At 35.5% G+C, this 22,190-nt stretch overlaps 1 protein-coding gene across 6 annotated transcripts; it reads left to right on the top strand.

The window, feature by feature from the left end:
• Positions 1-1,462: 1,462 nt before the first annotated feature.
• Positions 1,463-22,049, top strand: LOC122573550 (myosin heavy chain 95F). 6 transcript variants are annotated; one of them, XM_043740044.1, is made up of 19 exons: positions 1,463-1,590; positions 14,922-15,115; positions 15,461-15,534; positions 15,860-15,989; positions 16,068-16,232; positions 16,315-16,727; positions 16,944-16,955; positions 17,172-17,431; positions 17,502-17,659; positions 17,737-17,901; positions 17,975-18,198; positions 18,376-18,567; positions 18,657-19,640; positions 19,817-19,956; positions 20,191-20,235; positions 20,611-20,731; positions 20,820-20,937; positions 21,024-21,239; positions 21,469-22,049. In XM_043740044.1, exons 2-19 carry the CDS (start codon positions 14,935-14,937, stop codon positions 21,618-21,620), a joined length of 3,750 nt encoding a protein of 1,249 aa, XP_043595979.1. In that variant the 5' UTR covers positions 1,463-1,590; positions 14,922-14,934; the 3' UTR covers positions 21,621-22,049. The 6 variants fall into 6 exon arrangements, with proteins under 6 accessions (XP_043595979.1, XP_043595982.1, XP_043595983.1 ...); XM_043740045.1 differs by lacking the exon at positions 1,463-1,590 and adding an exon at positions 8,769-8,994; XM_043740046.1 differs by lacking the exon at positions 1,463-1,590 and adding an exon at positions 10,782-10,806.
• The last annotated feature ends 141 nt before the right edge of the window (positions 22,050-22,190 follow it).

Genomic DNA, 22,190 nt, shown 5'->3' with positions numbered 1-22,190 from the left:
AATGAATAAACGACGAGAAATATTTTTCCGTAGAATTTGGAGGCGGAAGAAATACTGCTGTTGTGAACGAAAAGGGAACTGTGGAATATGCAATGACTTCTGTAGAATGTTTTAATGAAAGATATGGCAGTCAAACTTTTACGTCGCATAAATTGAGGAATTAGCTTTTTATAGCTTTAAAGGTATGTGCATTATGTTCTTAGTGCCTGTAACCTGTTGAGGTCAATGACTTTAATACGACTTTATAATTTATCACAGACTTATTTATAGATATCGCTTTAGCATTTTATAACACTGTTGAGGTTGCAATATTAAAACTAAAAGAAATTTTTTACACTGAATAAAGTAATTCAAAATGCTAATTTTAAAAAAATCATTATTTAATATTTATTGAATATTTATTGAAAACTCTATAGAATCGTGAGTAGTTCTATCAGTCACATGTAACTTTATTTTTTAGAAATGATGATAATTTACAACTCTAATTTTAGGAAAATAGAGGTCAATCATTACAAACGTTGCGTAATTTCGTGATTCTGCTAAAAAGAAGTTAGTCAGCGTAGTTAATCGGGGCAAATTCACTAATAATGAATTAGAATATGAATTAATTACACCTAATTAACTTTTACGCGATTAAAGCGTTCGTGAATCGAAGTTATATTGCAATTTGAATCTCGAATACGTATAAAGAGGCGTTGATCGTATTCACGGTTAAAACACAGTTTTTATTTCCAATGATAGTTCTTTATTAAACATTAGATTTGAATACAATATTGTAATAAATACTTCATACACTTGATATGTAGTTTTACCTTAAAAAGTTGAACTGCGATAATAATGACGATCGGTACAGCAGGAAAGCCCACCAGCTCAAGTATATATGTATGTACATACATACTTGATGTTTTGTTTTACCGACAGTAACACAGTCCATGTTAAGGTAGGTGTCACTACGTTAGTATTGTTATAGAGAATTGTTATAGAGAATTTGTAGATATGTACAATATATATATATATTACATTCTCTAATATTTCAATAATTAATATTCACGCAAGTCACGTGAACACTTTTACTCTAAGTTATATCAATACTGTTATCTATGTCTCCTTGTATCTAAAAATTTCCAGCTAAATAATATATCTAAAAATTTCAAGATAAGAGGAATGTATATATCAACTTCTGCATATGTTACAACAATATTTGGAGATAACAATTTAGAATACAAGGAAAGAACTTACAATTTTTTAAGTGGGTTGAAATATCTTTTATGTTTAAAATTCAAATGTTTTATTTGATAATCATAAACGTTTGCTTTGGTTTTAGCAATTATAACACTTTTTATTGGAAAGTACACAAAATCTATGGAGGAATGTTCATGGTGTTTTATTTTTAAATTCATTACCACCTGTTGTTACGATAATAATCTCGGTTAAATTCCCGTGGCGCGATTCGCCAGGTGATTGCTATTTGCCGCGTGGCATGTCCGAAAACGCACGAAAATTCCCGACCTTATAGAACTGACGCATCAAAGCGCCAGTTGCATGTCGGACGTCGTTCCGTTCGTGTCGTGGGTATTGTTCTTTTCTTCGGTGAGTAACTTCGTTTTAACATGCATTCTTTTCTGTTCGACATCTGTGAATACTTGTCAATTTCTTAATATAACAAACTTTTCTTCAAGTTAACACCAAGTTAACACAGTTTTCATGTTGCAATTTTTTTTATAATTTTTAAATAGGTATCAGTTTGTTAAATATACGCTTGTACGAAATACATATAATAAAGATAAGAATATATGAATTAGTATTAAAAAATATTCATATATATGTACATACTTTTTCATTTACATGTGTTTCATGGCTAACGCATTCACTGTTGACATTTTCCATTTTACACGTATATTTTTTTTAAATTTTAGTTTTTGAATCGCTTTTTGGTGTGTAACATATTACAATACTCTCTTGCTAATTGGTCAGAATTCTGCTTTTCTAACTGGCCATCGTTATCCCCATTATTTTTTAGAAGTGTCTGCGTGGAACTAAAGCTCCAGTGTTATATGTATTTCTTCCATTTTATCTGTTGTGATTTTGCATATTTGACTGTTTTTATGTAAAGTACCGATTTTTAAATTTCAATATTTAAAATTGGATATCGAGTATCACTGTTTCACTCTATCGACATACGTATCTGTTACTCGTCGAGTCAGGATTCCTGGACTGTTTTGCATTATTGAACTATTATCATTAGCGATCTTTTACATGTCGTAAGTTACAAATTACAAGTATTAGTAAATATCTTTTCTAATTAACAAGTTTGATGATGAAACAAATGAAATTTCATAAGTAAATTTTGTAAATTATAAATTATCTGATTTACCCTATTTGACAAAAAGTTATAAAATTATGAAAAAGGAATCTATAACTTACAACTTCTATTTGACTTATTAATATTGTTAGTTGGTATTCTTGTGCAAGAGCAACCTGACATAAATATAAAAATCCTTCCTTGTTAACCGACCACATTCAGTCTCGATCCGCTGTCAGTTAGCAAGGCCTTACTGTACTTCAATGCAGACCGGTGATTGTATCAAACTACTATGCAATTCGAGGTTATACGAGGTTTTAGTAGCGTTCGAAAAACTAGATGGGAGACTAATTCGTCTCGATCTGATTTTTATTGTTAAAGAACTCGCGTCGGTTTATAGTGATTCATTGTATTATATTGATTCTGAAATTGTCGATCAAGCATCGGTGTCGTTTACGTGTGTGTGTTTATATTTACATGTAAATGATGTGTAAAACGTGAAACAGGAAGTTAACTAGAAATTGAAATCCAGCGCAACATATGTTCCATAATATAATAACTAACCATTCGTGTTTTCGTTAATATCATCATTTATTATTTTTTAGAAATTAACTTACGTGTATATTTATTAAGGACAAATGTATGGAATTATTAGTACTTATTATGTTTTTCAATGCGTGGAAAAAATCTTGGGCTATTAAAATTTTTTTTGTCGATTATTCTGTGAAAAATAATTAATGATAGGTAACGGTGGTTTCAAGCATAAGTTGCTGACACAAGTATGATGCATTAAAGCCTGCTCAAACATATGCGCGTGTTTTTTGAACAGTGATAAATTTCCTACTGTAATACTGTTGTTTTTTGAACGATTTATCGGATAGTTCCGCTATTATACAAGAAGAATCTTCAGGAAACACTACAACTGCTTTTTACAATTGAATCGTGAATTTATGTCAAATTAATTAAACCAAGAAATATTTTATTCTATTCGTCTCTATTAGGATATTCTGAAAAAATATTCCATTGAAATTATTTCTATTGAAGCACTTCGAAAATATATTCTATCGAAGTTATTTAAGAATTTATTTATCATTTATTAACACGTCATTTAAACAGCTTTTTTAATGTTTCTTTTCTAATATTTCTCTAGTAATTTATACCAACTATTGCTTATGACAGCTAGGTTAAGCAATCATATATTGTAGAATTATATTTCTTTTATTTAAATTAGGTTAGGGGAGCATGCTATATAGGTCCTATACATCGTCCGTGAAAATTTCATATGAAACAAGAGTATCTTCAGTGCCTCATTTTTCCTTGATGAGAACTAATTAAACTCACAATCGTTGTCATCAAAACGATCTCGCTTGTTTCTTATTTCTCTAATGGGGAAGAATTTTCTTAATTAAGTCGTACTTCTAACTACGATAGCAAGTATCAGCTCGGTTGGTTATATGTACATTTAGTATGTTTCTTTTATCTATTACATAAATAGAAATCGTAATTCATTGATCGAGATATCGTGTCGATACTGTTTATTAATACTTCACACTGACACACATCAGGAATTGTAACATAATAATAGACCAAATATAGGGTATTTTATTTTCTAACATAGTTTAGATTAGGTTAATTAGGCTCGACTTGAATTTTTCCATTAAAAAATATAACACAAAATTTTGAGTGTCAGTATCGAATTGAAACGAGTAAAATGAATAGTTATGTTGTTTTTCTATAATAATTTGTAAGCTCTTTTAAACGAGACAATCTACACATACGATATGAAGATGTTAGTCAATGTGGCAGATGTTTATGTAAGTTTGTGTTATTATGACGACATTGTGCTACGTAAAATGTGCGATATTTCTCATTTGCGAGTTGCAAGAGGATTAGGAGAGTGGAACGAAAGTGCACAGGTGCGCGAAAGAAAACAGACGATTCAGTGTAGGTGAATTAGCATGTGAATTGTGCGCGGCTTCGTTCTTCATAAATGTATCAGGTAGTCACGGAAAAAAAGAAGGAAATAAATCTCCCGTCTCCTAGTGCGTGATGAAAGCTCGTTTGAGTTCGTCTACCGTCATGTGAGGATGTGTGATATGTAACAAAGCATTTATTTAGAAACAATGTGTCTTTTACAGTTGCATCTGCTTCCCCTATTGCACTACAAAATTCTGCTTTGTTTGGTCACGCGTCTTTGACCAGTGACAATTGGTTTGAATTATAACAGCGTACATCTTTTATCGTCTTTCAACCACGATTCCTTTCACCACTTAAATTTCGTTCATTGAATCATTGTTCACATAAGAGTTCCTCTATGCATCATTTATTAATAATATGGAAGAAGAAAAGTAGCTTCAAAAATAGTTTCTTCTCTCGAGGATCAGAATAATAGGCCCGTGTATCACTATACATTCAGTCATCGGAATAAAGTACAAAATTACAAAGATATTATTCGTATTAAACTATGACATAAACATTATCGCGAAATGTGATATGTCATATTACAAAAATATATAGTGTTCTGATGAGTAGATTGTCGATTTTTATGCATTTATGTGCAAAAGATGCGAAAATGCACAGGACGCGTGTAATGTTTAAAAGCATATGTAAAATATCTCAAAATACAGTGGTTTCTATGATATTTGATAGGTAAAACAATTTTTTATCTAGGTTCCATCTTTTTTGAAATTATATTCACAAAAGCATGAATTTGCATAAATATTTGTCTATTTTATCAGTCTTAGGATTGTACCCTAACCTCTTAAAGTCTAATTTAAAAACGTGTTAGTTACTTAATTGAAATACTTAATGCAAATATACATATCATAATACCTACTTATTTTATATTACGTATTTTACATTCTACTTGTTTTTATAACTATTTATTAGCATCTACATGTTTATATAACCTCCTTATCTTGATTTCAACAATATAACAAGAAGATCGTTAATCTTTGATTTATATTATTGTCTGATAATAGAATCACGTGAGTCGCACGTCGCCGCTTTTCTTTTTGATTTGACGCGTTATTAACCATCATTTGTACAGATAATCGGTTTTAATTAATTGTAAAAAGGATCGCGTCGGATAGGAATACGATCGAGATGTTAACAGAATTGGTCTCAATCGACTAATGTATTAATTATAATGTACTGTACACAGATGTGTCCTTAATGGTGACACAGGAACACAGTTGACGATTCTCTCCGAGATTCTCTCTAGTAGTACGTCTCCATGAGTCACTGGTGACACGATCCTCGCCTTACGATATCGGCTCACCTATATGGCAACGAACGATCTTTTTTCCGCAATTACGTAACGCAGTCTCGGTTGCCAGACTAATTATCTCGACAATGGAAAATGTACCGCAAGGTCTTTTTGACATGCAAATGAGTTATTAACCGATCGACGTAATCGACTTGAATTATATAGATCTCCTTACGTTATTTCTTTACGATTACGTACGTAGTTGGAGTCGTACATGAATATTACAAATGGCGATTTTCTTTTTAAGGCGATACATCATTTTGTCGGTTTGAAAAGAATGGACAAAATTTCTTTGCACGTTCCTTAAGTGCCATACGCACGGAATAACGTATAACGAAGAACTTTTTTTAAGTTTATATAATTAACGAAGTTACATCATTGGAAAGGACTGCGCGTTAGGCTGAATAGACCGTTAATTGAAACATCAAACGGATTTCTCTGAAAACTGTACTTATTGCTCTGATGACGGATCTTTGGAACTCAGTTATCTGTGAAACTTCGAACTTTCTATGGTTGTCGTCCCGATATCTTAATTTCGTCTTTGTAAATTTCCAAAATCCATCCTTTTTTTGATGAAAGAACTTTTGTCAGATATAAATAGACAATGTTGTGTAACTTTCAATAGCAAGTAATATTAGGTCGCCCGAAAAGTTTCTTTCAGTTTGTAAGGAAATAATAGACGCGCAATATTTGTTCTTTTATATTATTTTACTGATTTATTCTGTTACTACAAAATTAAACTGTTATTTCCTTATAAGCCGAAAGAAACTTTTCGGACGACCTAATGTTTATAGTAAGCATTAAAATATTTTTAAATTTAAATACGACTGAGAAACTGTAATCGATCTTCTACATTTGACTAGATGATCTCTGATAAAAAAAGAGCAAAGTGTTTCATAACACGCGAGGCCCACTTCGGGAGTGGACAGGAGACACAACAGCAATGAAGAAAGTTCACCTGAAACGTCCTATTTCACCTCGTTTCAAAGTCAACAGCTACTTATGTGTTACAACAATCGGCGACAGTTTATCTTTGTAGAAGATTCTCGAAATGACTATCCTCAGTTTCTACGCAAGCTCGCAATCGCCGTGTCAAAGAATTTCGCAATCTTTCAAAAATTCCAGATGCATGTATGGAATATAATACAGGCGATGAAATGGTCCAATACTTTCCAGTACCTTCCACGAAGGTAATCCAAATTTACGGATCATCGTGACACGAAAGTGGCTACAATATTGGAACAAGATCGAACAGGACACACGTCTATATGGACCTTTTTCACTGTTTTTGGTGTCCACTGTCGAAGTTGAAGCGAAGTGGATGCCGCACGTTGCGAAACACCCTGTACACAATTATTATAATTCCGAAGGTGGAGAGAAATTAATAGTTCTTTGAATACCAATGTCTAATCGGTAAAGTACACGTATTATAAATACGTTTCTCGACAGAATACTTATCAATTGTAAGTTACATATATAGTCGTTTGTACGTGTATAAGCTTCTGTAGCGCGATTAGTAGAGTTCCTTCTTCGATATCGACTAATTTCTTAGTCAATAGTTTTTCCGACGTAACTTTTTATAAATTATCGACGTGATACGAAAAATGATGATTAAGTAGCACGGCAAGGCAACGTATGCTCGGGATCATATATACCACGATTCAATCTAATCGTTGAAAGCGGTTGATGATGATGATCGCGGGAAGGTTGTTCCAATTAATATTAAACGGCCTGCGAAATGATGATATTACCGTACGTGAGCGTATTAACGGGCCATGCACTCGTTACTATGCCCCCGATACACTCGCAGCGTAGGTTCTTCGCTTTATATTAAAAAGATTCTACGCTCCGAATCTAGATCAAAATTTTCTTCTGCCTATTCGCGGCAAATTTTCGAGTACCTCTTTTGACGTTGCACTGAAACAACTGGTTAGCACGAGATAGAGAGATAATTGACGGAATCGAGGATGATCGCATTGCGCCTCGACTATACCGTATCGAGATTTCGCTTTTCTTTGATCTTGTCCTTTTGTCCAGGGAGAACAGGTTCGTTGACCGCGCTTTGTGGTGGTGTCAACGCTCTATTTAAACGTAATCTCCATTGTAAATCCCTTGTCTACCCTTTCTCCTTCGTTCTCTTTTTTTGATCTTGTGCTGCGTTTTGCAGTGTGTATTCGATAGCCAATGATTAAATCGAATCGATTCCTTTAATTTGATATTACGGGGCAAAAGATTGACCGTTAACTTCTTGCTACCGAGGCCGTGACAATGATCTTGAAAAGGATGGTAGTTATTTATGATATCTATAGAATATCATCTACCATTACGCTCGCGTGAATTTGTCCGATCTGAAGTAGACAAGAGTAGACAGGAGATGGTCTATATCAGCGAACATAAATCGGAAGGAATGAAATTTTGTTCTTAACGCTTCGTTTCGGAGGAAATAAAGTTCGAACGTGTTTAATCAGTTAGCCGTTGCGGCCTCTTTGAAAAGCGTGTACCTAAAATGCGTCGCTAAAAGTAAGCGATAACGAGTATACTCGTCAAACACGGAGTACGTATGGTTGTTATAATATAGAATTAAGTTGTAATAAAATGATCGTTTTACTTTTTAATCTTATTACCGCGAGTGCTCGTCATAACGCAAAATATCGCCGTTTCTTCGTGACCAGTATATTCGTGAAAAACAGCTAACTGGTTGGTCAAAAGTTCCCCAGCACCTGAGAAATTTTCAAATTCCATCTTCTTCAAACATCAGAGGCCTCAAGAAGAAAATTTTATTCTACGTTTCTGATTTATCTTCACACGCAGACTGATTTCCTGTAAATCTGCTCTCATTCGATTCGGACTGGACAAATTCACGTATACTCGAAAACTCCTCAAACTCGACTTTCCCGAAGCTGAACCTTTCAACGTAGTTTCGTTGCACTCGATTTTTGTGTTACCTCGAACCACGCAGTCTCTGTGACTTCGCTCTCGTCGCGAATGCAGAACCACCGTCTATATTATAATAACAGATCTGATTGTGAATGTTTGCATCACGTGCTGTTGTCCATCAAGTTCGCCGGCTGCATTGTTCTGCCACTTCTGCTCTCTAATCGCGTCGAATGAATTACGAAACCGGACTAAGCGTAACGTCTAATTACACAGCAGCTACGCAACGCGTGGACGTAATGCGTAATGAGTATGTTCGCAGAAGGTGAAGTAGCTGTCCCGAGTTCGTTGACCGTGACAACAGATAGGCGGCTCTTACTTTCTCGCGGTGACGAAACCGAGCAGCAGCACGGGAAGAGTATCTAGGCTCTGTGGAGTTTAGACGTAGACCAAGTCGATACGCAAGAAAAAGAAAAGAGCTATGATTCGAGCGTGCTTACTTTCGTATTCCAATGTCGCCTCCGAGGCAAGAAAGATGCGCTATAATAAGGTAGAGTTACCGGAGTTCACCCAAGTTTCTACGTATTAAAGTTCAATCTTGAACGTTGCGCGGAATAATCGCGCGTCGTTATACGTTTTAAGACACCATCGTCAGTTTACGACAGAGTGACGAAGGAACTAGAGAAAATATCGCGCGCTCTAAGCAAGAAAATTATATGAAAACCGAGAGAACGATTCGAGAATGACTCTGCGATAGGATTATTCGAGTCAGCGAGAAGATATTACGCTGTAAGAACTAACAAGATGAACAACGAAATAATTTCCACGAAGAAAGCAACATACATTTGCTACAGTATCACGATCGTTAGATCGAACGAGATGAAAATGTTAACCGTTGATCGAAACAATTTCTTATCTTTTGACGAGCTAAACTTGTCCTCGTAGAAAACTATAGTCGCTGATTTATCAATATGCATGTACGATATATTTAGTATTTCACTTTTCTGTCAGGCCACTGATAACGAAGCTAAACAGGCCAGTTTTCAAACGTACATCGATCGTAAAACTCGTTGATAAGTGGAACTGTCGAATTACAGGGGAAAATTACTTACGATTAGTTTGACCCAAATATCCTTCTAACTCAAACAAGCTTATCTTACTCCGTGTCTCCACATACTTACTCATCGTGGATCGTGTAACAAACGCGTCGTTCTTCTTTTTTCCCTTTACTCTCGCTTCGTGATTCTGTAGTGAAATTTCGTTGGTAACCACGTGGCCACTGACGCGTGTCTCCCTATTCCTGACCCTGGGCTTCACCTGCCGTTTCCTGCTTCCCCTACCGATTCATTCATTTTATTTCATCGAGACGTGTCGTACGTTGGTTTTTCGTGGTAACGCACGGCGATCGAACGATCCGGTAAAACCGCGTATCGCCGTTTCTCTACAGGGGAACAAGGTGAACGAACCGAACCATTCGATCGGTCTTCTTTCACCGATACGGAAATTCTCTGCTCGATACGTTTTAATTCCATTAATTAAAGGCCAAGCAGCGAAATAATATCCGAAAGTACGACACGACGGAGATAAAAAACTCGCAATTCGCCGAGAGAATCTGATCGTAGTGTCATAAAACACTTCGATTTTTTTAAATTTTCTATAATTGTAGAATTTAGATGAAAGAGATCGTAAAGGAAAAATTATCCAGCAGATTCTTGGAATTTTTTTTTTTAATAGATTCTAACGTCGTATCATCATTATCAGCAACGTCGATGTGGACAAAGAGAGAGAGAGAGAGAGAGAGAGAGAGAGAGAGATTTATTAGTCAGATTTTGCTAAACGACGATGTATCTTTCGGAAAGATGGAAAAGCTTGAGACTCGATTTCTATCAGAGAGATTTTCACTTGGAGTTCCTTCGATCTATGCTGTTTGTTACGAGAAATCTGCGAGAGATTATATTCAAGACGATTTAAAATAACGTGATTGACGGTGATTTAACAAACGCGGATGTCGCAGGTCGATGGCTTACAGGTTTTCTTTTCATGATCACGGTATGAATTTAATGGAACTCGATAACGCGAATCGACTAGTGAGAAATTACGTTGATAAGATAACGTCGACCGTTAATGGATTAAGTGCTTTCGATTAAAGATGCACATTGTTTTATTGATAAATAGAATTATAGGGTAACGATTAATTATTTCTCGCGTGGCTGTGGCTGAATTTCTAACTCATCTAAAATCATTGTTTCAGCGCAAAGATACGAACGTGTACACTACAAATGTGTCTACAGAATGTTACCACAGGCGAAACGCAGAGGAAATATATGGAAAATAAGAAAGAAAGAAAAATGTTGGATTATCGGTATCTATCGGTAACTGCACGTCAGTGTTATCTTAAATTATTGTAGCGGGCAACGTGTAGGACACGGACCCGTACAGATTAGCGTGATGCAGTCGCGGTTCGTGTTTCAAGGATCGATGCAAGGATCTACCGGTTACTTTTACCGTTACGATATTCCTAACGGGATGCTGGGAATGCGACGCGGCGGCGGAGTGAACTAGCCGAAAGCATTGCCTTCTCTCGCGCTTTCTAGATCAGCCACGCGGATGATCGTTCGATATTTGCACTTGCGAATTCTCCTTTAAAATTATCCGATCGACTTCTAAAAGAAAAAAAGAAAAATAAAATAAAATAGAAGATAAAAAAGAGGGTACAACGATTAGCAAATGAAAAAGTATAACTGGAAGGGAAGAGAAAAGTTTCCATACATAATCAATTTGAGTCGCTCATTTGGAACATTAATACTTATTAATGCACTAACTTGTCGCAGCGTTATGCTATTCAGGGTCATCGATAACTGGTAAGCAGTGTAACGTGATATAGATGTCTTAGGTAGCGAGAAAAGCGCTTTGCGTTTGGAAATGTGTTACAATATGCTATCGACTTTAAAATTTCTTACTATATTTGAAGACTATAGAGTATAATATACATACGTGACTTTAAATTATCTTGAAAATGTAATCTGTACTTGGTAGTATGAAATGTAGAAAAGATAAAACGTACGTACCATTACGTAATTCAAAAATATTTAAAATATCATACGTATAGTGTCTCGCTAAGGTATTTAAACTTTTATCGTAGAAAACTTTTACGTCTATACGATGTGTATGTTATATAGAACATTTTGAAATTTCATTATAACGCTATAACGAGACCCGATTGTCGAAATCATATTGGTCAAGTTACATTATTCTTGTAAAAGGTTTCTACGAAGATTCACATTGTACGCTCATCGACTATTATATCTATATGTATACGTATGTGAGCTGAAATTTGTTCTAAAAAAACGTAGTGCTGTATATATATTTCACGGATGACTTACAAAATATAACGATCCAAGAATATCTGTAAATTCACCGTAAGCTAGGATCTATTCTGAAAATGTCACACTATGTTTCACCGAACGTGATAACTCACACGTTGTTAATCGTATTCACTTTCCACGAAAGAAGTTCTAGCGGCTCGTTCATGCCGATAAAAGTCATTTACCAGCGATTTCGTCGAGGTGAACGCGCAACGTGTCGCTTGAGAGCGCACCGCTTCGATTCGCGTGGGCGTTTTCAAAATTCTGTCACGGTGGCTTGTACTTTGTGCGACAACGGTGCACCGGTACGTGACGACTTTTGTTCGATTCAGTGACCGTCATCCAATTAGCAGAACGATAAATCCGAAAGGATGTGTCTAGATTATTTTTCCACCACGATATTGTCCGCTGTTCAGGATTGCCAATTCCAGTTTACAGAAGCAAGATTCTCTTGCCATTTCTTCTTTTAGCTAGTGCACGAGAAAAAAAAAGAAAGGCAACTGAAAAAACAGGTAAGATGGCATTCCTGTAACAGCTTCGGTGAGTCATTACGACAGTTTGGTACCGTGCATCTTTTATCTATCTATGTCTTATCTCGTGATAACGATCGGTAAGAGTCGAGAAATTTCGAGCGGACGCATTGCTCCGTAATCAACGAATTCATTGAGTCACGATTTTATAGTATTCTATCTTTTTTGATACTTTGAGAATCGTATGCTCTGGCAAGCATATAGCTCGAATTCGCGCGTATTTTTGATGCCACTGAAAAGATTCAAACAGTCGCTCGGAAAGTTCCTTACCGATTTACGTTTCGATTCCATGTACATTCATTGAATTGTACAGGTAGCATTTTGTTGCCCACAACCTTTCTCCATCTTTCACGCGACTTGAATGTTCCATCCTTCCAGAACCTCTCAGGTTCTTCAGGGAAGAACTTTTCAATATGACTTTTTATGTCGACCGAAAAGTTAAAAATCGGAACGAACATCCCGAGCAGCATTTAACAAGTATAATATTTTATTAAAAATCAATGAGCGTATTTAAAGACACTTCTGCTAACGTTCTTTAGTGTGATACGCTTGAAAACAATTTCCCCGATGCAGAGTTACTAAGCAAAATTTATTATTCTATTAAATTCCTTAACTTTCCCAGCAATTGATATTGTATCTAATACATTGATTATATCTATAACATTCTTATAGGATGCCGCACAAAGTGTGTAAGACGCGAATTCGCGTCTCCAGTCCGCAAAGTGTTAACGTAGCCTTATAGCGTCTAACGTAATCGTTTTTTAATGGATTTTGAAACGGCTGGTACTTGTTCGTCATTATTTATAGCGATTTGCGTATCCGTTTAACATGGCGTGATTTACTAAATTCGTGTAGAATCAATGGAACCTTGCGTCCTTCGTCAGGTACCTTTGGCACGGGTCGGTCGAGGGTCATCTTAAGTCTTCGTAGGACGGCTTTGACGGCGGCACTTATGCTGCTTCTTCCATCAATAACAGCGCGCGAACCAATCTCGTTCGTCTAATCTAAGGCGGAGTTGTTCTTTTTTTCCAGCGATCGATCTATAAATTAGACGTAGCGGGTTACTTTCGTTTGTTCGATTCGTTCGACTGATCTCTGTCAAAAAACGATAAGAGACAGTCAAATTATAGTAGGATAACATTTTTCTTCATCCTTTTAATACGAAAGAGATAACGTATCGTTCTCTTTTGTTTTTGTATACAGTGCTCACGTTTTGAAATTCAGAAAGCAAGATACTAGAAGAAGTTAAACTTTGCTATGCCGTTTATTTCGTGGAAAAACGAAGCAAACGAGCAAATAGTGGCTATGCAAATTATAATTACACATGCTTATATTTATCGTAGAATTTACGTTAATCAATTAAATCCAATGATATTAAACTTCTTATCGTCTAGCAGCACTAATTACAGTGGTAGTTGTGTGGCTACAAAAATTTGATACTATGAAAGCGAAACGTAGAACTTAATAATATGATGTATCATTGGAATATGAGCGCGTTAATTGTAGCAATAATATTACTTTACGTAGCCACTGTACCAATTATTCCATTTACGCGAATAAATAATGTACGTTGAAAAATTCTTTTTTCCAACCAAGCGTTGTCAGGAAACTGAGTATCATGATTTTCCTTTTCTTAGCATAGCGATGCCATTCGCGTCGTGGCGTTCGTGCGGATTTCTTCTTGAATTCGTAATCTCGCCAGCGGAAATCTCGGAAGACTGCTCCTTTCACCGGAAACGTTCCTCCGTTTTCACAGGTGAAAGTTGGGCGACACGTTGAGCGAATTTTGCAAAGGAAAATTCCGTTTGTCGTGTTTCTCGTTATAGCAGTTTCTACGCGATTGCAGCTCATGCGAAACCATTTGAATTATGCGCACTGGTTCAAATGTGCCTGTTGTTCCTTCCACCGTGTAATTAGTTTAACTAACTCTTTAGAACTCGAGTGGTGAGATTGATGCCAGCAGAGAAGAAGATATATCGTAGCGAATATGTTAAAATGCGTATGATCGTCTATTCCTGCGGGGGGAAGTTGTAAATTTCGCTTTCATTCAGTTTATTTCTTTTTACGTCGTGATGGCCACAACGATACATATTTAGGTGATAACAGATCGTGTTGTAAAGCCGTAACTAGAGCTTGAAAATATTTTCTATTTTATTTATCAATGGCCGTCGCGAAATTTTCGCGTAGGCTGTTATATCGTGTTCGCAAATTTATAACAGAATTTAAAATGTCAATAATGTTCAATAATTTCCTCTCAAACGTTCCACGTTCTTTCCTGATTTTCTTGGACAATATCGACAGAAATGTACGCTTGGATTATATTTCTCGACGTACATACTTCTGGTAACATGATTATTCCTTTGAAACGTATAATATATAGAGCGAAATAATACGATCGTTCGATTTATAGATACGGAACAAAGCAAACATTACGTTATCTTCAAAAATGTTGCAAAAATGTTCGAGACCCAATAACGTTAAATTAATAGAACTTGCAGTCATAGTACGTAAAGTAGTACGCAAATGTAAGTACGTATAATTCTGTGAATTAATGCATTTGTTTCACATTGTTCTCGTTTTAGAGCGTAAGCCGGTATGGAGAATCAGCAGGTGTGGGTGCGAGACCCTCAAGAGGGTTTCATAATCGGCAAGTTCATGGACATGGTCGACGGGGATGCGTTGATCATACCATTGGATCCGAAATATCCGCAACGCACTTGTCCGCTGGACGAAGTTTATCCTGCTGGAGAATACACCAAAGACGTTGAAGATAATTGTAATTTCATCATTACAACTCTCGTTCTTACCTCCACGATTTATCATTTGGCTCTTTCTTTCGTATTCGAACGTGTTTGGAAACGATCGGATCAAACGTTTAAATATCATGGGTATTTATCTTCGTAATTTTGTTTACGATGTACGGAAAAATGTTGGGTCCATTGATTAAATGGGGTTTAGATAATAACAAATGTGTTTTACAATATTTACGTGTAAAGGAGAAACGCGAGTCACGGGGGTTTCCGTCAGGAACGGAAGTCTTTAAATGTCGCAGGTGACTCTCTCCTTCTGTCATTTTACAACATCTATCTTCACGGGTTTGCTCTGTTTTTCATATTCTCAGGCGCTCTGATGTACCTGAATGAGGCCACGCTGCTCAACAACGTACGAACTCGTTACTTCAAGGATAGAATATACGTGAGTAATTGCGCGCAAATTGCGATGCACTGTTCGAAACAATTGGCAGATCACGTACCTAAATAGCTCGATGTTATATGGGACGAATGCGCTTTAGACGAATAATAAATTATTACTTTTAAAAATGTTGGATATTTCAGGGTAAATGCTGCTATTGTTATTTTCTCGCCGTTATACGGTGGCTATAACAAATATTGACGCATAGTCTTATTTTTCAACGAACCGTTTTTCTATCAGATTCTATAAATTTCGTGAAAGTACTTCTTCTAGTCACTGTATGTAATACATCATGATTAAAGCGTACGTTTTCGCTGATACCTGACAGACTTACGTGGCCAATATCTTAATCGCTGTAAATCCATATTGGGAGGTCAAGGATCTTTATTCTGCTGAAACGATCAAGGCTTATAAGGGAAAGTCTTTGGGAGAGACGCCACCTCATGTTTTCGCTATTGGTACTCTTAGTTTTCACTATTGTTACCAGATGTTTTAGTAATTTGGATTAATTTAAACATTTGCTTTCCCTTTCACAGCGGATAAAGCGTTTAGAGATATGAAAGTACTGAAGCAATCACAAAGTATCATCGTTTCTGGGGAATCAGGAGCAGGGAAAACCGAATCTACCAAGTATCTGCTACGATATCTCTGTGACTTATGGGGATCAACGGCTGGGCCGATCGAACAGAAGATTTTAGATGGTACATTGTAGAAAATGGAAGCTATACTATAATTAAACACGATCGATCAATTATATTCATTGCCGTATATTCATACATTTAGCTAATCCAGTGCTGGAAGCTTTTGGAAACGCAAAGACCAAACGAAACAATAATAGTTCTCGTTTTGGTAAATTCATGGAGGTTCATTTCGATTCGAAATGTCAAGTGGTCGGCGGTTACATTTCCCATTATCTGTTGGAAAAGTCGAGAGTGTGTCTTCAAAGTCCTGACGAGAGAAACTACCATGTCTTTTACATGATGTGTGCCGGAGCCCCTCCAGAACTTCGCGCGAAACTAGGGATTACGAGGCCAGACGATTTTCAGTATCTAAAGAATGGTTGTACGCAGTACTTTTGCAACGAGGAGTCGGAAAAAAAATTGAACGATGCTCAAAAGAGTCGCGATCAGAGCATAAAAGGTACCTTGCACGATCCAATCTTGGATGACGTTGAAGGATTCAATGCCATCGATCAAGTAATTATAAATATTATAATTAATATTTAGAATTAGACCATCAATAGTTTAGATTCTTAACAGTCTTAACTTCTTAAAAATTTTTATAACCACGCAAATTACGTCGCGAATTTATCTATTATTAAAAATAATCCAGAGAGTGAAATATTCTTTTGTTGAAAGATTGATAATTATATTTTACCTCTTTTTGCTGATTGGATAACTTTCTAAATTCAGGAAAAAGCAACGGTAATTTGATAATTTTTTGATTATTATCAAACCACCCATTCATTTCATGCAATTTTTGATTTTACTAATCTATTCATGTTTAGTTACAAAATGGCTTTCCTCCACCCATAAAATTTTTTATTACACAATTGATTTTGATATCTATGTATTTTATATACATTTTTTAATACAGCGGTGATTAATTGCTTCTTTTTTTACTTTTCACCTTTTACGAAGGCTTTAACACGTCTTGGTTTAACTGAAGCGGAAAGAATGGAAATTTACACAATGGTAGCTGCGGTACTCCACCTTGGGAATATCACATTCGAGGACAATCCCGAAGATACGAAGGGCGGCTCTAGGATATCCGCTAATTCTGAGAAAGCAGTATTAATGAGTGCGAAGTTATTGGCTGTTGATCCAGAGGAACTCAGACAAGCTTTGGTATCGAAAGTAATGCAGACTAGTCGCGGCGGTATCAAGGGAACGGTCATCATGTAAGTTTATATAAAAATCAGAAATAGAGAAACAAAAAGAAAGCTTAATAACCGACTGAATACTTTTAAGGGTACCACTGAAAGTCTACGAAGCCAATAATGCCAGGGACGCTCTGGCTAAAGCTATTTACAGTAAATTATTCGATCATATCGTAGCTCGTATCAATAAGAGTATACCTTTTAAAGCTTCGAGCTATTATATTGGAGTTTTAGACATTGCAGGGTTTGGTATGTGTTATAATATTTCTTACGCTATCCTTACTCCTTCAATAAATTTATGATCCTTTTCTTATTATCTCTTATAGAGTACTTTAAGGTCAACAGTTTTGAACAATTTTGTATAAATTATTGTAATGAAAAGTTACAACAATTTTTTAATGAAAGGATCTTGAAATACGAGCAAGATCTTTATGCAAGAGAATCGCTTAATGTACCGAAGATATCTTACGTGGATAATCAGGACTGTATTGGTAAGTTTAATTGTTAATTCGTCATTTCATTGCCTAAACAAACAAATCTCTTTTCTACATATTCAATTTTTAGATTTAATCGAATCGAAGAACATGGGGGTTTTCAGTCTCTTAGATGAAGAATCAAAATTACCAACTCACAGTTTTGCACACTTTACCAGCGAAGTTCATCGTGTTTGGAATGGTCATTTTAGAATAACCCTACCGCGAACTTCTCGTTTGAAAGCCCACCGAGAATTGCGTGACGATGAAGGATTCGTAATTCGTCATTATGCTGGTGGTGTTTGTTATCAAACGGTACTTCATCTGTTATATATAGTATATCCTATTTTTGCTCTTGCTCTTTATAGAAAGTATATCTATTATTAATATGATACGCTATATTGTTATGCTTTCTATATTTGGTACACTTTCTATCTCACTTTCTGACTTTCTTTTCTTTAAAAAATTTCTAGCAATTTTTCTCATTTTTAGAATCAATTCATTGAGAAAAACAACGATGCTCTACATGCCTCCTTGGAAGCATTAATTCAAGAAAGTAATAACAAATTTCTAAGAACACAGTTTGCCAATAATTCTCGTCAGAAAGGGAAACTTACTTTCATCAGTGTAGGCAGTAAATTTAAAACACAACTTGGGGAACTAATGGATAAATTAAAAAGCACCGTAAGAGAATTACTTACATTATTCATTTTAATATTATGCTCTTTTTTAGTAGATAATCGGGTAGCAGGTAAACTAAATTTTTCTTACAGGGAACAAATTTTATTCGCTGCATCAAACCGAACAACGAGATGGTGGCCCATCAATTCGACGGAAACAGCATTTTGGGACAGCTTCGTTGTTCTGGAATGACGTCTGTTTTAGAACTCATGGAACATGGCTATCCTAGTAGGGTTCCATTCCAGGAATTGTATAACATGTACAAATCTTATCTTCCCCCAGAATTGGCCAAACTGGAGCCCAGATTTTTTTGCGAAGCGTTGCTTCATAGCTTAAAATTGAATAAGAAAGATTTTAAGTTTGGAATTACCAGAGTTTTTTTCAAGCCTGGAAAATTTGCTGAATTCGATAAGATCATGAAATCGGATCCTGAGAATCTAAGGAAGTTGGTAGCTAACGTGAAGAAGTGGTTACTTAAGTCTCGGTGGAACAAGATGCAGTTTTGTGCGTTATCTGTGATCAAGTTGAAAAATAAAATCATCTATCGAAGACAGCATTTAATTATTTTGCAAAAAACAGCGAGGATGTACATAGCTAAGAAGCAACATCGTCCTCGTATAAAGGGAACAGCGAAGATCGAGAAGTTGAAGACACAGTTAAGTGGCATGGAAGAAACGTCCGAGCAATTGAAAAACCGTGAAAAACCTATGGGCGACATTAAAAGACTGCAGAGGGATTTGAATGCGGCTGTTGAGAAAATAAAGATGAATGAAAAAATAAAACCAGTGGAAATCGATTCTTTGTATACGAATTTGGTGAACCAGGTGAACAAACAAATGGCGTTGTTGCAAGATATGGTCGAGCAACAGAAGATTGCTGAGGAACAAGCAAGACTGAGGAAAATCCAACAGGAGTTAGAACTCGAAAAGCAGAGAAAGGAAGAGGATGAACGGAAAAAGAGAGAGGAGGAAGAAAATAGAAGAAAGAAACACGATATCGAGATGAGAAGGAAGGCAGAAGAGGAGCAAAAGAAAAAGCAAGAAGAAGAAGATAAGAAATCTGATGAGCTTCGTAAAGTACATACTTTATCTTTGACAATTAGTCTTTTCCCCGTTTATTACTTATACATTGATTGATTACATTATTACTGATATGATTACATTACTTATTTATGTAGAGTTCTCTTAATGTAACATAATTTTTGTTGAAAGTGTTTAATACATTAACATTACATTTTTTATCTGCTCTGAAGGCACAGTTGGAAAAAGAAGCAATGGAAAACAGCAAATATCGTGAGTTATTGGAGCAAGAAAGAAGGGATCATGAATTGGCAGTCAGATTAGCTCAAGAATCGAACGGTCAAGTCGAAGATTCTCCACCATTTGTGCGAAGGTATTGTATCATGCTTCGCTTTCATCAAAATTTAAGCATTTGGAATCTGTTATTTCATTTTTTTTTTTTTTTTTTTGATACTAATTGGAGGAAAGTAGAGCGAGCTACAATGGATAATAAACGAATTTTGATTAAATGAAATGTAGCCAAAATATAACGAAATTAATCTTGCTGATCATTCGAAGAATTTTTTTGTGTGAAAAATATCTTATTTTGTTAAATATGTACATATAGCGGTTCCGATGTACGAGTACCATCAAACAACAACAGATTAGCAAGGTATTGTAAAACTCGTTGAGGTTTACTGCATGTACAACTAACACTTACTAATATTTTGTAACTAATTAACTAACATATATTTTCCTGTAATATTAACAATATTCGATTTCTATTGTTTCTGAATGGGTAATATTTGGAGATTTTTTAGCATGCTAACCATTGTTCGTGTTTTGCAATTAAGGAATGCACAATGATATTTCTGATATACATACATGCAAGCTTTAAGAGCAATTTTAACAAACAATCCCTCCTTTTTCTTTTCAATATAAAATATGTTAAAAATAGTATTTAAGTATAAATATTTAATATTTTAATAGTGATAATATATACAGCATATGTTCTGTTAACATTAATTAATTTCGTTTAAAAAAATAGATCGGAGCAAGTGCGCAATAATCAGGCAGCTATGGCCAATAAAAAATACGATTTATCTAAGTGGAAGTATTCGGAATTACGTGACGCTATAAACACATCCTGCGATATCGAATTGTTAGAGGTACGCGTCACTTCTATAGAATTATCAACTGACTATAAGGTAAATAAAATACAATAAGAATTATTATTGTGTAATTCTTTTCTTATAGGCTTGTCGTCATGAATTCCATCGAAGACTAAAAGTTTACCACGCGTGGAAAGCGAGAAATCGCAGGCGAACAACCATGGATGAAAATGAAAGAGCACCAAAATCTATTATGGAAGCCGGTAATGCATACAGACAAGTTTAATTATCTGAAAATCAAAGACGGAACATTCTCTATTATATTAATATATTTTAATGTTTCTTTCAGCTGCCAAAACCTCAGTGCCTCAAATGAAACAGCCCATAATCGGATCATCGCAACGATATTTCAGAATTCCCTTCGTACGACCAGCTGCATCCGGTCAGCAAGATAACTCGCATACATCTTGTAAACGAGGATGGTGGTATGCTCATTTCGATGGTCAATACGTTGCCAGACAGATGGAACTTCATCCTGATAAGGCACCGATTCTGTTGGTGGCAGGTAAAATTCTAGATATTCATCCCTAATTCATTTTAATCTATTTTTTTTCTTTATCAGCTATAATCTTATCTGTACATATCGTTACAACAATAGTTAGAATCACTGCATACATTTATGTTATATGTTAGTTAAAACTTATTTTCAAAGACACCACATTCGAAGGGAACAAATAATCGTGCATATTCATTGTGGTAATTAGAATCTTGAGCAAAAATTAATTTTTGTGAAGGTATTGATGACATGCAAATGTGCGAACTGAGCCTAGATGAGACTGGATTGACGAGGAAACGCGGGGCCGAGGTATTGGAACACGAGTTCAATCGTGAATGGGAGAAACACGGAGGCAAACCGTACGTACCTCCGTGTGATCGTAAGAAATGAGATCATTCCATCAAACAGGCGAAAGTAGTTTTAATATAGATCTTATAAATTTTTGTATTAACCCACTTTGAAAGTGAACCCATAGCACAGTGCCTTAGGATTTGTGCCTTACTTGATACACAAAAAAGGCAATTCTTTGGAAAGCACGATAATATTGATTAATATTATTATCAGTTATAAAATTTTTCATGAGAAGTGTAGGGAGATAATTGCATCTACAGTGGATTTAAGGATGGGTGGACGTATAATGCATATACGCCTGATGCCTGGTGCGATGTGATATATACACAATATTTCAATTAGCTATTTGAATGCTCATGTGGGAACAGGATTCTTAATACGATAGATTTAATTGTTCAGTATTCGAAGTCAGTATAAAAATGTGTTAAAAATTTTTGTAATTAAAAGGAAATTATTCGTAGAAAAAAATAGATCTCATTCAAGTTGAACTTATACCTTTCTTTTCAAGAAGGAAAAAGTATGTATGTATGTCGATATGCCTAATGAAATCAATTTACGGTATTAAGGTTTACTGAAAATCGATGAACTTTTAGTATATAAAATCCCTTC

The sequence above is a fragment of the Bombus pyrosoma genome, linkage group LG12 (genome assembly GCF_014825855.1).
Source record: "Bombus pyrosoma isolate SC7728 linkage group LG12, ASM1482585v1, whole genome shotgun sequence".
NCBI classification, from domain to species: domain Eukaryota; kingdom Metazoa; phylum Arthropoda; class Insecta; order Hymenoptera; family Apidae; genus Bombus; species Bombus pyrosoma.
This window is presented reverse-complemented; position numbering and strand designations above follow the sequence as displayed.

Bases quoted from the DNA above. Each gene is read 5' to 3' on its own strand.
- LOC122573550 (XM_043740044.1), top strand. From the start codon at position 14,935: ATGGAGAATCAGCAGGTGTGGGTGCGAGACCCTCAAGAGGGTTTCATA. The intron at 18,199-18,375 runs GTACTTCATCTG...TCTCATTTTTAG, and splicing joins GTGGTGTTTGTTATCAAACG to AATCAATTCATTGAGAAAAA. The intron at 19,641-19,816 runs GTACATACTTTA...TCTGCTCTGAAG, and splicing joins AATCTGATGAGCTTCGTAAA to GCACAGTTGGAAAAAGAAGC.